Source organism: Perca flavescens, chromosome 7 (genome assembly GCF_004354835.1).
Source record: "Perca flavescens isolate YP-PL-M2 chromosome 7, PFLA_1.0, whole genome shotgun sequence".
NCBI lineage: Eukaryota > Metazoa > Chordata > Actinopteri > Perciformes > Percidae > Perca > Perca flavescens.
The window spans coordinates 39,329,645-39,344,644 of record NC_041337.1 but is presented as its reverse complement, the minus strand read 5'-3'; the positions used below and the strand labels follow the sequence as shown (position 1 = coordinate 39,344,644).

Here is a 15,000-nt window from a genome sequence, read left to right as displayed (position 1 = left end):
ATATGTTTTATAACTTTTTATTATTTTGTATAAATAAGTCTATAAATTATATTATATTTATTATATTTTGTATCTATTTTTTATAATTTGGCCTTTTCATTTAAAGCAAAAATATATTTATTATTTATTTTATAAATCTGGATTTTATTTTATTTCATTGCTTTGATTTTTATTCTATAATTTAGTTTTTTATTTTCAAGAAAATATATTTTTCATTATATTGTTTTTTATATATAAATTTGGCATTGTGTATTTTTTTGTTCATGACGTCTTTCGTTAGGCTCGTTCGAGATGAGCCAGATCTGCGCAGAATCGATCACCGGCTGCCCAATGCATGCCAGCAGAGAAGGAAGAAGTTCCCTCGTTGCTTCCGGCTTCTGAACTGGTTGCAGTTCCACCAGAGTTCCATATAGGGGGCGCTCACAGGCCAGTGCAGAATGAATGGGACTCTATGGAGCTATACCCCTCAAAACCCACTTTTCTCAGGATATATTTTTTTGTCTAGTAATTTGAATGTTGCATTCGAAAGGGGAGACTAAGAAGCTGTGTGTTAGATTTTTTTAAAGTGGCTTTTTTGTTCTAAAAAGCCTTTTAAAATGTCAATGACGTCATACACATATACGGCCAGAGATACTGCTTTAGGGCGAGCTCGGAGTCCCTTCCTTCGTTCTCTCGAGGCATCGACAACACAGCTGATAGGTTAGTCTCTCTCTGTTAATACAACACAGCTGATAGGTTAGTCTCTCTCTGTTAATACAACACAGCTGATAGGTTAGTCTCTCTCTGTTAATACAGATGCTAGAAAGAGGTTTGCTAATGTTTTAAAGACCACGCCGAAATATTCACCCTGACATTCTGGCTCTGCTTCGGATCCCGTCAAGCGGGATCTCCGATCGTAATCAGACCTTCACTGACCAATCAGCATTCATTAGCAGAATGCTAGCGTGTTACGGGCTACAACGACTCACCCTGTAAGAAATCAAAAGGACATAAGTACTCGTTCATTCAACTTTCGACCCATAACCCATGTTGAACTTGCAAAAACTACAATCAAATCTGAGGTTTCTCAACGACAATCAGGCGAAAGAGACACATTTAGCCATCTAGCTCCATAGAGTCCCATTCATTTAGCCGTCTAGCTCCATAGAGTCCCATTCATTTAGCCGTCTAGCTCCATAGAGTCCCATTCATTTTGGACCGCGATCACCCCCAGTGGAACTCTGGTGGAACTGCAACCAAAGCCCGGTACAATGGGGCTCGATAGGGAGTGGAACGGCTCTCCGTAGACCGGCTTTGATGCCGGTTAGATTCTTGTCCGACTTGATCCCGACTTGCTCTGACGTCATGCACACGTGGGCAACGATAATCTCACGAGACCAAGGCGGCCGCAGTTCTGAAACGCAGGCAGCGCAGTTGCTTTTCACCAGAGCCTGTCTATGGAGAGCCTGTTCACTTCCTATCTCACTCCCTATTAGCCCCATTGTACCAACCCGGAATTTTCCCGAGAGTGGAAGTTCTCCCCTTATTAGACCTTCTCTGTTTTCACCAACTGCAAGAGCCAGGCGGACGCAGGCGGACCCAGTGCATGCTGGGAAACGCCGGCCTCTGTCTGATTTAAAGGCTTATTCTGTACAGAACACATGTAGTGAGGCCGATATTTACGTTTAGAAGTCAGAGCGACTAAATCTGTTCAGATTACAGATCATCTACAGTCTGTTGGTAATTAAAATCAGCAACAGATCTCATGTAGAGCATTTTGACAGCTACTCTGTCATAATACAATCAACTGGAGACTGTGTAGGAGCTGATATATGGGTCTGATAACATTTTATTAAATCAGAATCGGAATCAGCCAGAGAATGTCTAATAAGGGGAGAACTTCCACTCTCGGGAAAATTCCGGGTTGGTACAATGGGGCTAATAGGGATTGAGATAGGGAGTGAACAGGCTCTCCATAGACAGGCTCTGAATCAGCTGGAAACTGTCCGACCTGAGAGCGGACTTTTGTCACCGCCCCCCCGCTGCTGCCGCCTGCTCTCGTCTACTTTACAGGCGAGGCGCAGTTCATCTCCAACGAGCCTATTTCAACTGTTGTGGCTGTAAATATCGCGAGGTTTTAAGCGTCTTATTCTCGGCCAATCAGCGCCGTCACCGATAAACTCTCAGCCAATGAGGCGTCAGTTTGCGGACGCGTGGTTGTGAGGGAGGGAAAGCTGTTTGACTCTAGAAGGGATACATCAAGTTTAGGAAAATAAATTGTAGTTTGGGTAAAAACACTCCAGAGGAACGAACACGCGTTTCTTGGGTGAAAGTATTAAAATTATATTATTATATTAGCCTAGATTTTGCGAGATAAAGCGTCATTTTGCGTAACTTCCGGTCGGTAGCTCGAGCCACAACCGGGAAAAGTTCCGCGGGCTTCGGCGGTGTAGAGGCAGAGAAACAAACAAACATGGAGGCTGAGATGTTGGAGGCTGAGTGCGAGCAGCAGAAGCCGGTAGAAAGCGGCCAGAAGGCGGACTCGGGAGCCGGAGAACCGGCGGTTAGAGTCTCCTATGAACTGCCCTGGGTGGAGAAATACAGGCCGGTCAAACTGAACCAGATCGTGGGGAACGAAGAGACGGTGAGTCGGCTGGAGGTGTTCGCCCGGGAGGGAAACGTCCCCAACATCATCATAGCAGGTTAGAGACCTTAAATATATGTTTAAATATCTTAATAATATAACATCATCATAGCAGGTTAGAGACCTTAAATATATGTTTAAATATCTTAATAATATAACATCATTATAGCAGGTTAGAGACCTTAAATATATCTTTAAATATCTTAATAATATAACATCATCATAGCAGGTTAGAGACCTTAAATATATGTTTAAATATCTTAATAATATAACATCATTATAGCAGGTTAGAGACCTTAAATATATCTTTAAATATCTTAATAATATAACATCATCATAGCAGGTTAGAGACCTTAAATATATGTTTAAATATCTTAATAATATAACATCATTATAGCAGGTTAGAGACCTTAAATATATGTTTAAATATCTTAATAATATAACATCATCATAGCAGGTTAGAGACCTTAAATATATGTTTAAATATCTTAATAATATAACATCATTATAGCAGGTTAGAGACCTTAAATATATGTTTAAATATCTTAATAATATAACATCATTATAGCAGGTTAGAGACCTTAAATATATCTTTAAATATCTTAATAATATAACATCATCATAGCAGGTTAGAGACCTTAAATATATGTTTAAATATCTTAATAATATAACATCATTATAGCAGGTTAGAGACCTTAAATATATCTTTAAATATCTTAATAATATAACATCATCATAGCAGGTTAGAGACCTTAAATATATGTTTAAATATCTTAATAATATAACATCATTATAGCAGGTTAGAGACCTTAAATATATCTTTAAATATCTTAATAATATAACATCATCATAGCAGGTTAGAGACCTTAAATATATGTTTAAATATCTTAATAATATAACATCATTATAGCAGGTTAGAGACCTTAAATATATGTTTAAATATCTTAATAATATAACATCATTATAGCAGGTTAGAGACCTTAAATATATGTTTAAATATCTTAATAATATAACATCATCATAGCAGGTTAGAGACCTTAAATATTGTGTGTGTGTGTGTGTGTGTGTCTGTGTGTGTGTGTGTGTGTCTGTGTGTCTGTGTGTGTGTGTGTTGTTGTTGTTGTTGTTGTTGTTGTTGTTGTTGTTGTTGTTGTGCAGGTCCTCCAGGAACAGGGAAGACGACCAGCATCCTGTGTTTGTCCATACACAACCAGGAGCCTCCACCATACACAACCAGAGCCTAACCATCCACAACCAGGCCTAACCATGCCATACACAACCAGAGCCTAACCATACACAACCAGAGCCTAACCATACACAACCAGAGCCTAACCATACACAACCAGAGCCTAACCATACACAACCAGAGCCTAACCATACACAACCAGAGCCTAACCATACACAACCAGAGCCTAACCATACACAACCAGAGCCTAACCATACACAACCAGAGCCTAACCATACACAACCAGAGCCTAACCATACACAACCAGAGCCTAACCATACACAACCAGAGCCTAACCATACACAACCAAGCCTAACCAGACAACCCTAACCACACACAACCAGCCTAACCACAACCAGAGCCTAACCATACACAACCAGAGCCTAACCATACACAACCAGAGCCTAACCATACACAACCAGAGCCTAACCAGACACAACCAGACCTAACCATACACAACCAGAGCCTAACCATACACAACCAGAGCCTAACCATACACAACCAGAGCCTAACCATACACAACCAGAGCCTAACCATACACAACCAGAGCCTAACCATACAGAGAACTAACCATACACAACCAGAGCCTAACCATACACAACCAGAGCCTAACCATACACAACCAGAGCCTAACCACACACAACCAGAGCCTAACCATACACAACCAGAGCCTAACCATACACAACCAGAGCCTAACCGTACACAACCAGAGCCTAACCGTACACAACCAGAACCTAACCATACACAACCAGAGCCTAACCATACACAACCAGAGCCTAACCATACACAACCAGAGCCTAACCGTACACAACCAGAGCCTAACCATACACAACCAGAGCCTAACCACACAACCAGAGCCTAACCACACACAACCAGAGCCTAACCACACACAACCAGAGCCTAACCACACACAACCAGAGCCTAACCACACACAACCAGAGCCTAACCATACACAACCAGAGCCTAACCATACACAACCAGAGCCTAACCATACCAGAGCCTAACACAAACCAGAGCCTAACCACACACAACCAGAACCTAACCGTACACAACCAGAGCCTAACCAGTACACAACCAGAGCCTAACCGTACACAACCAGAACCTAACCGTACACAACCAGAGCCTAACCATACACAACCAGAGCCTAACCGTACACAACCAGAACCTAACCACACACAACCAGAGCCTAACCATACACAACCAGAGCCTAACCATACACAACCAGAGCCTAACCGTACACAACCAGAACCTAACCACACAACCAGAGCCTAACCGTACAACCAGAGCCTAACCATAGAGCCTAACAACCAGAGCCTAACCGTACACAACCAGAGCCTAACCGTACACAACCAGAACCTAACCGCACACAACCAGAACCTAACCACACACAACCAGAGCCTAACCACACACAACCAGAGCCTAACCACACACAACCAGAGCCTAACCGTACACAACCAGAGCCTAACCGTACACAACCAGAGCCTAACCGTACACAACCAGAGCCTAACCATACACAACCAGAGCCTAACCATACACAACCAGAGCCTAACCATACACAACCAGAGCCTAACCATACACAACCAGAGCCTAACCATACACAACCAGAGCCTAACCGTACACAACCAGAACCTAACCACACACAACCAGAACCTAACCACACACAACCAGAGCCTAACCGTACACAACCAGAGCCTAACCGTACACAACCAGAGCCTAACCACACACAACCAGAACCTAACCACACAACCAGAACCTAACCACACACAACCAGAGCCTAACCGTACACAACCAGAGCCTAACCGTACACAACCAGAGCCTAACCATACACAACCAGAGCCTAACCATACAACCAGAGCCTAACCGTACACAACCAGAGCCTAACCGTACACAACCAGAGCCTAACCATACACAACCAGAGCCTAACCATACGTACACAACCAGAGCCTAACCGTACACAACCAGAACCTAACCGTACACAACCAGAGCCTAACCGTACACAACCAGAGCCTAACCGTACACAACCAGAGCCTAACCACACACAACCAGAGCCTAACATACACAACCAGAGCCTAACCGTACACAACCAGAGTCTCTACAGGAAGTGTCGGTGAGTTTAGATTAAGTTAATCTCTCTTTAAGGTGGAGACTCTAACTGCTGCTGTTGTGTTTTAGGGGAATCGAAGTGGTGAGGAACAAGATCAAGATGTTTGCTCAGCAGAAAGTCACACTGCCCAAAGGACGACACAAGATCATCATCCTGGACGAAGCCGACAGGTGAGAACAGGCTGCAATGTAACCCAAAACCCACCAGACTCCATGTAAATAATCAGGACTTTTATCATCGTAAAACACACTTCATTCAAAGTGGACAGAAACTAACCGTCTTGGTTCATCTTTCCACTGTTCCAACAATCACCACTCTGGTTTCGTTGAAATAAACCCTTAATTCACCCATTTACATGTGGAGATATGCTGACTCTATACACGCTAAAAGTCCTGATTATTTACATGGAGTCTGGTGGAGATATGCTGGCTCTATACACACTAAAAGTCCTGATTATTTACATGGAGTCTGGTGGAGATATGCTGGCTCTATACACACTAAAAGTCCTGATTATTTACATGGAGTCTGGTGGAGATATGCTGGCTCTATACACGCTAAAAGTCCTGATTATTTACATGGAGTCTGGTGGAGATATGCTGGCTCTATACACGCTAAAAGTCCTGATTATTTACATGGAGTCCTGTGTCCCCTGTCTCCTGTCCTGTCCCGTGTGTCCTGCAGCATGACGGACGGGGCCCAGCAGGCTCTGCGGAGGATCATGGAGATCTACTCGAAGACGACCCGCTTCGCCCTGGCGTGCAACGCGTCTGATCGCATCATCGAGCCGATCCAATCACGCTGCGCCGTGCTGCGCTACGCCAAGCTCACGGACGGACAGGTCCTCGCTCGCCTGCAGGACATCGTCCACCAGGAGGCGCTGTCTGTCTCTGACGATGGGCTGGAGGCTGTCATCTTCACCGCACAGGGAGACATGAGACAGGTAGGAGACATGAGACAGGTAGGAGACATGAGACAGGTAGGACAGGAGAGACAGACAGGTAGGAGACAAGAGAGACAGGTAGGAGACATGAGACAGGTAGGACAGGAAGAACAGACAGACAGGAGACATGAGACAGGTAGGTAGGACAGACAGCTAGTGGAGACAGACAGGTAGGAGAGGTTGTGCTGACTTCCTGTGTGTCCTGCTGACTTCCTGTGTGTCCTGCTCTTCCTGTGTGTCCTGCTGACTTCCTGTTTGTCCTCCAGGCGCTGAACAACCTGCAGTCGACCCACTCCGGCTTCGGCTTCATCAACAGTGAGAACGTGTTCAAAGTGTGTGACGAGCCCCACCCCCTGCTGGTGAAAGGCATGCTGGGACACTGCGTGGCGGGGGACATAGACGAGGCGTACCGCGTGGTGGAGGCGCTGTGGGCGCTCGGATACTCGCCGGACGACATCATCGGGAACATCTTCAGGGTCTGCAAGACCCTCCCCATGGCCGAGTACCTCAAGCTGGAGTTCATCAAGGTTAGCCCCGCCCACTTATTACATCACCAAGGTTAGCCCCACCCACTTATTACATCACCAAGGTTAGCCCCGCCCACTATTACATCACCAAGGTTAGCCCCACCCACTTATTACATCACCAAGGTTAGCCCCGCCCACTATTACATCACCAAGGTTATCCCCACCCACTTATTACATCATCAAGGTTAGCCCCGCCCACTTATTACATCACCAAGGTTAGCCCCACCCACTTATTACATCACCAAGGTTAGCCCCGCCCACTATTACATCACAAAGGTTAGCCCCACCCACTTATTACATCACCAATGTTAGCCCCACCCACGTATTACATCACCAAGGTTAGCCCCACCCACTTATTACAGCACCAAGGTTAGCCCCACCCACTTATTACACCATCAAGGTTAGCCCCGCCCACTTATTACATCACCAAGGTTAGCCCCACCCACTTATTACACATCAAGGTTAGCCCCACCCACTTATTACATCACCAAGGTTAGCCCCACCCACTTATTACATCATCACTCAACAGTCTCGGTCTCATCCCTTCAGAGTCAGTGTAATAAACCCGTAGTGTGAATCTATCAGCTGTGACCTGATCCTGGAGTAACCGTGGTAATGGTTGTAGTAACTGTGGTAACGGTGGTTGTAGTAACCGTGGTAACGGTGTGCTGTGTCTCTGTGCTGCAGGAGATCGGCTACACCCACATGAGGATGTCTGAAGGAGTGAACTCTCTGCTACAGATGGCCGGGCTGCTGGCCCGACTTTGCAGCAAGACGGCCCCCCCCGCCGCCAGCTGAATGGACTGCTCCACACACACCCCCTCCACCAGCTGAATGGACTGCTCCACACACCCCCTCCACCAGCTGAATGGACTGCTCCACACACCCCCCTCCACCAGCTGAATGGACTGCTCCACACCAACCTTCACGTTACAAGAAATAATCTGTTCACTGATCAGGGTCCAGTCTGTTGAACCGGACTCAGAGCCGTACCTGATTTAAGGAGAACTTTCCATAATGTTGTTGTTCCACCTGGACTCTCTGTCTCCATGTCTGAGTGTCTGAACCTGGTCCAGTATTAAACCAGAACCGAGCTGTAATGTAACCCTACAGGACTAATGTTCAGCAGCAGTTAGAGTCCACTACAAGTTCTGTTGTTGTTGCTGACAGACTTCCAGTTCCAGACTTTCCACTGTTCCAACAATCACCACTCTGGTTTGGTTGAAATAAATCCTTAATTCACCCATTTACATGTGGAGATATGCTGGCTCTATACACGCTAAAAGTCCTGATTATTTACATGGAGTCTGGTGGAGATATGCTGGCTCTATACACGCTAAAAGTCCTGATTATTTACATGGAGTCTGGTGGAAATATGCTGGCTCTATACACGCTAAAAGTCCTGATTATTTACATGGAGTCTGGTGGAAATATGCTGGCTCTATACACGCTAAAAGTCCTGATTATTTACATGGAGTCTGGTGGAGATATGCTGGCTCTATACACGCTAAAAGTCCTGATTATTTACATGGAGTCTGGTGGAGATATGCTGGCTCTATACACGCTAAAAGTCCTGATTATTTACATGGAGTCTGGTGGAAATATGCTGGCTCTATACACGCTAAAAGTCCTGATTATTTACATGGAGTCTGGTGGAGATATGCTGGCTCTATACACGCTAAAAGTCCTGATTATTTACATGGAGTCTGGTGGAGATATGCTGGCTCTATACACGCTAAAAGTCCTGATTATTTACATGGAGTCTGGTGGAGAGATGCTGGCTCTATACACGCTAAAAGTCCTGATTATTTACATGGAGTCTGGTGGAGATATGCTGGCTCTATACACGCTAAAAGTCCTGATTATTTACATGGAGTCTGGTGGAGATATGCTGGCTCTATACACGCTAAAAGTCCTGATTATTTACATGGAGTCTGGTGGAGAGATGCTGGCTCTATACACGCTAAAAGTCCTGATTATTTACATGGAGTCTGGTGGGTAAAATGCTACTTACACAGTAACCCAGTTACAGAAGTTTCCTTACGATGTTGTACATGGCAGTATTGGTACTTTTACTAAAGTAAATTGAGGTCAGACTGCAGGTTTGGATAACGAGCTTTATTTCATTACAAACTGGTTTACATTAAAAGTGATAACATCAAACTTTAAGAAACAGAACAGCTACAGAACGCTTCAGTACAAATCTCAGCCAGTAAGAAGTAATAAATATTAATATTAAGAACAGAGATGCACGTCTCTCAACAGGTTTTAGTTTCCAGGAAACGTTTCAACATAACAAGAGTCGGCCTGACGCTGCAAACTAATCCCAGGATTCACTTCCTGCGTGCAGCTTTAACCGTAGTCATGGAAACGTTCAGCGTCACTGCCTCAAACTACAGGAGCCAGCGGCTTTCTTTTCCATAGTGTATACACACACACACACACACACACACACACACACACACACACACTAATGGATCTGTAGGGAGAAATTCATGCACTCTGGTTTTCTGGGCTAAAAATAAACTGATGTCCAGTGCTAATACGCTAACAGACACACAGTTACAGGTGTGTGTGTGTGTGTGTGTGTGTGTGTGTGTGTGTTCTGGGTAACTCTGATTCTCTCAGTAAGCTCAGAGTAAAGTTGTCCCACTACCCAGTTCACTAGGAGCAGAAAGACTTCCAGTAGGACAGAGATGATGATCCTGATCATCATCATCATCATCATCATCATCATCTCCTCCTCCTCCTCCTCCTCCTCCTCCTCCTCCTCCTCCTCCTCCTCCGTTAGTCTCTAACACACAGCGACCGTTAAAGTGCAAGTCATCAAACTAATTTCACCGGAGCCAGACGAGTGTTTACAGTCAGAATATTTAATATTTAATAATGAACACCGCTGGCAGCTTTCAGTCCAGAAATAAACACACAGCAACCAGACCAAGTCCATCTCTGTCGTGTACATGATGTCAGGTTGGGACTGATTTCACGGCACAGAGCGCATGCCACAGAACATGCTGCTGATTCAGGAACAGCTCGGAAATATAGATTCATATCAGTCCTTCCAGAAAAAGAGTTTTTTTGTGATTGTTGCGGGCAAAAGTCCTTGATTACGCGACACGTTTTCTTAAAAAATGTGATGGAATAAGCTCTATATGATATTTATGCAATGAAATTGCGGGAACTTGCAAAAAACTGCGGTTTGATGAAAAAGAGGAAAAAAGGTGATTCCTGATGCTGAGATATATTACGGGACTTTATTGCAACAAAAATGCGGGATTATGAAATCATGCAAGCCTGGCATATTTTGCACGGAAATCAGCAATTTATGCGGCGAAAGTGCGGCATATTTGAAAAATACGCTGATTACGCGATCGCATAATCACGTTTTTCTGGAGGGACTGAATGTCGTGTGCAGGAACAGGAACAGACGAGGTGACGGCTCGCCTGCAGGATCCCCGGCCAAGGCAGATGTTGAAGTCACCTTCAAATGACCGATTTCAAATCACTAACGTTCCCTCTGAGGCCTGAAACAGCCGACAGGAACCTGACCTTCACAGAGAAACTTGTAGGAGATTTTTCAGGTTTTACGTGGAGGAAAAGTTTCCCACGTGGGCGACTAACTGAAGAGATATTTGGGCTGTTTGACATCAGATCTAGTTGTGGGCCACGTCAACTCTCAGGTTTCTCTCACAGGTAACTAAGCAGCTGGAAAAGAAGAGATTTGTACCGTAATGTCTAATGTTTACTTTCTTTGTGTTAAAATAGATTTTTATAAAATTGAATTGGAAAAAAGGTATCGTTCAGGAAGCAGTATCGAGTTCAGGTATGAAACCTTTAGGAACGGAGATACGGAGCCCCGAGGACAGAGACAGGTGTTAGTCTTTTCTATCGGCTCGGTTCCCTCTGAAGCTGCTGCTAGTCGCCTGTTGTTCAGGTTCGTCTGGAGGAGCGCTGATCAACAGACAGCAGAGTACAAGCTTTTCTCTCTGGTTTGAGCCCTGAAGTCTGGGTCCTCCAATGAGAACGTGTGAAGTTTAAATAACAGCTGTTCTGTCGGACGGTCAGGGCGGGAGCAGCAGGAAGGTCCATCTACACTTAGTGTGACTTCAGCTTCTTATCAACCAACACGGCCGTCAACAACAGTCCTAACAGAATAATCAGATTATAATAAAGAGAGAAAGAAGAAATACAACAACTGTAAATACGAACCAGCTGTAGAGACGCACGGCTCGACGGAGGACGTAAGAAACAAAAGCTTTCAACGCTGTAGTTGCTTTCATATCCGAGATAAACTAACCCTAACCTGACTGATATCCAATCAGACACGGGGTCCAATCAGACACGGGGTCCAATCAGACACGGGGTCCAATCAGACACGGGGTCCAATCAGACACGGGGTCCAATCAGACACGGGGTCCAATCAGACACGGGGTCCAATCAGACCTGGGGTCCAATCAGACACAGGGTCCAATCAGACACGGGGTCCAATCAGACACGGGGTCCAATCAGACACGGGGTCCAATCAGACCTGGGGTCCAATCAGACCTGGGGTCCAATCAGACACGGGGTCCAATCAGACACGGGGTCCAATCAGGACTTTGATCAGGAAATCGTGACGGATACGCAGCCTGAAGCTGTTTCTCTACTTTAGATCATGTGAGATGTTAAATCTTTGGGAAGAACGTCTAAAACTACAACAGTTAGTGTGGAGAGACGGAGGAGAGTTCACACAGCCTCTGAGAGAGGAGAGAGGAGAGAGTAAAGAAAGGAGGAGAGAGTAAAGAGAGAGTAAAGAGAGGAGGAGAGTAAAGAGAGAGTAAAGAGGAGGAGAGAGTAAAGAGAGAGTAAAGAGGAGGAGAGAGTAAAGAAAGGAGGAGAGAGTAAAGAGAGAGTAAAGAGAGGAGGAGAGAGTAAAGAAAGGAGGAGAGAGAAAGAGAGAGAGAAAGAGAGGAGGAGAGAGAAAGAGAGAGTAAAGAGGAGGAGGAGAGTAAAGAAAGGAGGAGAGAGAGTAAAAAAGAGAGAGAGTAAAGAGAGGAGAGGAAAGAGAGAGAGAAAGAGAGGAGGAGAGTAAGAGAGAGTAAAGAGGAGGAGAGAGTAAAGAGAGAGTAAAGAGGAGGAGAGTAAAGAGAGAGTAAAGAGGAGGAGAGAGTAAAGAGAGGAGGAGAGAGTAAAGAGAGAGTAAAGAAAGGAGGAGAGTAAAGAGGAGGAGAGAGTAAAGAGAGAAAGTAAGAGAGAGAGTAAAGAGAGAGTAAAGAGAGAGTAAAGAGAGAAAGAGGAGAGAGAGTAAAGAGAGAGTAAAGAGAGAGTAAAGAGGAGGAGAGAAAAGAGAGAGTAAAGAGAGAGTAAAGAGAGAGAACCAGAGCATAGTGTTCCTATGCTGTCATCTGGATGGTGCGTCCGGCGGCTGTTAGCGTAGCGCTGGTGGCGCCCTCTGGCAGCGCGGTGGTGGAACTGCGGCTCCGCGCGCCCTCCGTGGAGCCCACGCTGGAGGCCGAGTGAGTCCTGGAGCGAACCAGCCGGGTCATACCAACTGTGGGCACTGGGGGGGACATGAATGGGTTAGGAGCATTCAGAGTGGACTCAGAGGAGATGAAGGCTCCATTCTCACTGGAGCGGTGATCAGGAGAGGCCTCTGATTGGCTGCTTTGTGTCCTGGAGCTGAGCTCAGAGGCCTCTCCTGATCACAGTTTCCATCTTCAAACCCAACTAGCGCTCAGCAGACGTTACGGAGACGTGTGCTGAGCGTAGCCGAAGCTAACTCAAAGAATCCCGGAGAGTCTTTTGGTTGTGTTCATTGTGCACGTTGTCATGGGGATGATGTCATCATGTGGTCACGTTGTGTGAGCAGCATTAGCTTCACAAACGATGAACGAACGCAAAGCTTTAAAGATCAGAGCCTGAACCCACGCCATGCTACACACACACACACACACACACACACACACACACACACACACACACACATAGAGACAGACACACACACACACACACACACACACACACACACACACACACACACACAGAGACAGACACACACACACACACACACACACACACACACACACACACACACACACACACACACACACACACACACACACACACATACACATAGAGACAGACACACACACACACACACACACACACACACACACATAGAGACACACACACACACACACACACACACACACACACACACACAGACACACACACACAGACACACACACACACACACACACACACACACACACACACACACACACACACACACACACACACACACACACACACACACACACACACACACACACACACACACACACACACACACACACACACACACACACACACAGACCGTAACACACACACACACACACACACACACACACACAGAGACAGACACACACATGTTATCTTCTGATCTATCAGAGAGAGGAGACATGCTGTCACTCTCACTGCAGCAGCATGCAGACACACACACACACACACACACACACACACACACACACACACACACACACACACACACACACACACACACACACACACACAGAAACAAAGATGGAAATGGAGAGTGGCGAGGAAGTGTGTGTAATCCTGATACCTGATTGGCTGCTCATGCGGTTTAACACAACATGAGGGACTGGAGGAAACAAAGAGACAAAGAGAAGAAGAACGAGAGCAGAGAGGAGAGGACAGGCTGAGAGATAAGACACCAAAAACTGCTACTTACAGGGAAGCATGGCTGTAGGAACACACACACACACACACACACACACACACACACACACACACACACACACACACACACACACACACACACACACACACACACACACACACACACACACACACACACACACACACACACACACACACACACACACACACACACACACACACACACACACACAGACACACACACACACACACACACACACACACACACACACACACACACACACACACACACACACAGTCACACACACACACACACACACACACACACACACACACACACACACACACACACACACACACACACACACACACACACACACACACACACACACACACACACACACACACACACACACACACACACACAGTCACACACACAGTCACACACACACACACACACACACACACACACACACACACACACACACACACACACACACACACACACACACACACACACACACACACACACACACACACACACACACACACACACACACACACACACACACACACACACACAGTCACACACACACACACACACACACACACACACACACACACACACACACACACACACACACACACACACACACACACACACACACACACACACACACACACAAACACAGACACCTTTAGATTGAGCAGCTGGGTGTTAGTTTTCATTCAGTTAAAGTGATTAAACTAGCAGGTTGAGTTTAGTTAGGGTCAAAGACAACAGACGAGTAAAATGTGCCTAAAGCTCAGAGACAGAGTTGAGATGTGAGGACATTTAACACAGAGACACAAAGACCAACAGGAAGCTCAGATACAGACACAGGCACGCAGCTGAAGGTA

At 45.7% G+C, this 15,000-nt stretch overlaps 2 protein-coding genes across 3 annotated transcripts in view; one reads left to right on the top strand and one right to left on the bottom strand.

The window, feature by feature from the left end:
• Nucleotides 1-2,108: 2,108 nt before the first annotated feature.
• LOC114558618 (replication factor C subunit 2) lies at nucleotides 2,109-8,503 on the top strand. Its single transcript, XM_028582683.1, has 6 exons — nucleotides 2,109-2,681; nucleotides 3,782-3,839; nucleotides 6,021-6,122; nucleotides 6,634-6,892; nucleotides 7,159-7,419; nucleotides 8,107-8,503. Exons 1-6 carry the CDS (start codon nucleotides 2,453-2,455, stop codon nucleotides 8,215-8,217), a joined length of 1,020 nt encoding a protein of 339 aa, XP_028438484.1. The 5' UTR covers nucleotides 2,109-2,452; the 3' UTR covers nucleotides 8,218-8,503.
• Nucleotides 8,504-10,569: 2,066 nt separating this feature from the next.
• Nucleotides 10,570-15,000, bottom strand: part of LOC114559423 (protein NDRG3) — a 38,706-nt gene continuing 34,275 nt past the window's right edge. The window contains exons 16-17 of one of the 2 annotated variants that reach the window (XM_028584045.1): nucleotides 12,777-12,958; nucleotides 10,570-11,564 (exon numbers count right to left, since the gene is read on the bottom strand). In XM_028584045.1, coding sequence (XP_028439846.1) covers nucleotides 12,792-12,958 — 167 coding nt within the window. In that variant the 3' untranslated portion in view covers nucleotides 10,570-11,564; nucleotides 12,777-12,791. Of the gene's footprint in view, nucleotides 11,565-12,713; nucleotides 12,959-15,000 lie in introns of those variants that run through there. The other variant, XM_028584044.1, reaches the window with a different exon arrangement.

Coding starts and splice junctions, on each gene's coding strand:
- LOC114558618 (XM_028582683.1), top strand. CDS start 2,453: ATGGAGGCTGAGATGTTGGAGGCTGAGTGCGAGCAGCAGAAGCCGGTA. Junction 6,123..6,633: donor ATCCTGGACGAAGCCGACAG/GTGAGAACAGGC, acceptor TGTGTCCTGCAG/CATGACGGACGGGGCCCAGC. Junction 7,420..8,106: donor TCAAGCTGGAGTTCATCAAG/GTTAGCCCCGCC, acceptor TCTGTGCTGCAG/GAGATCGGCTACACCCACAT.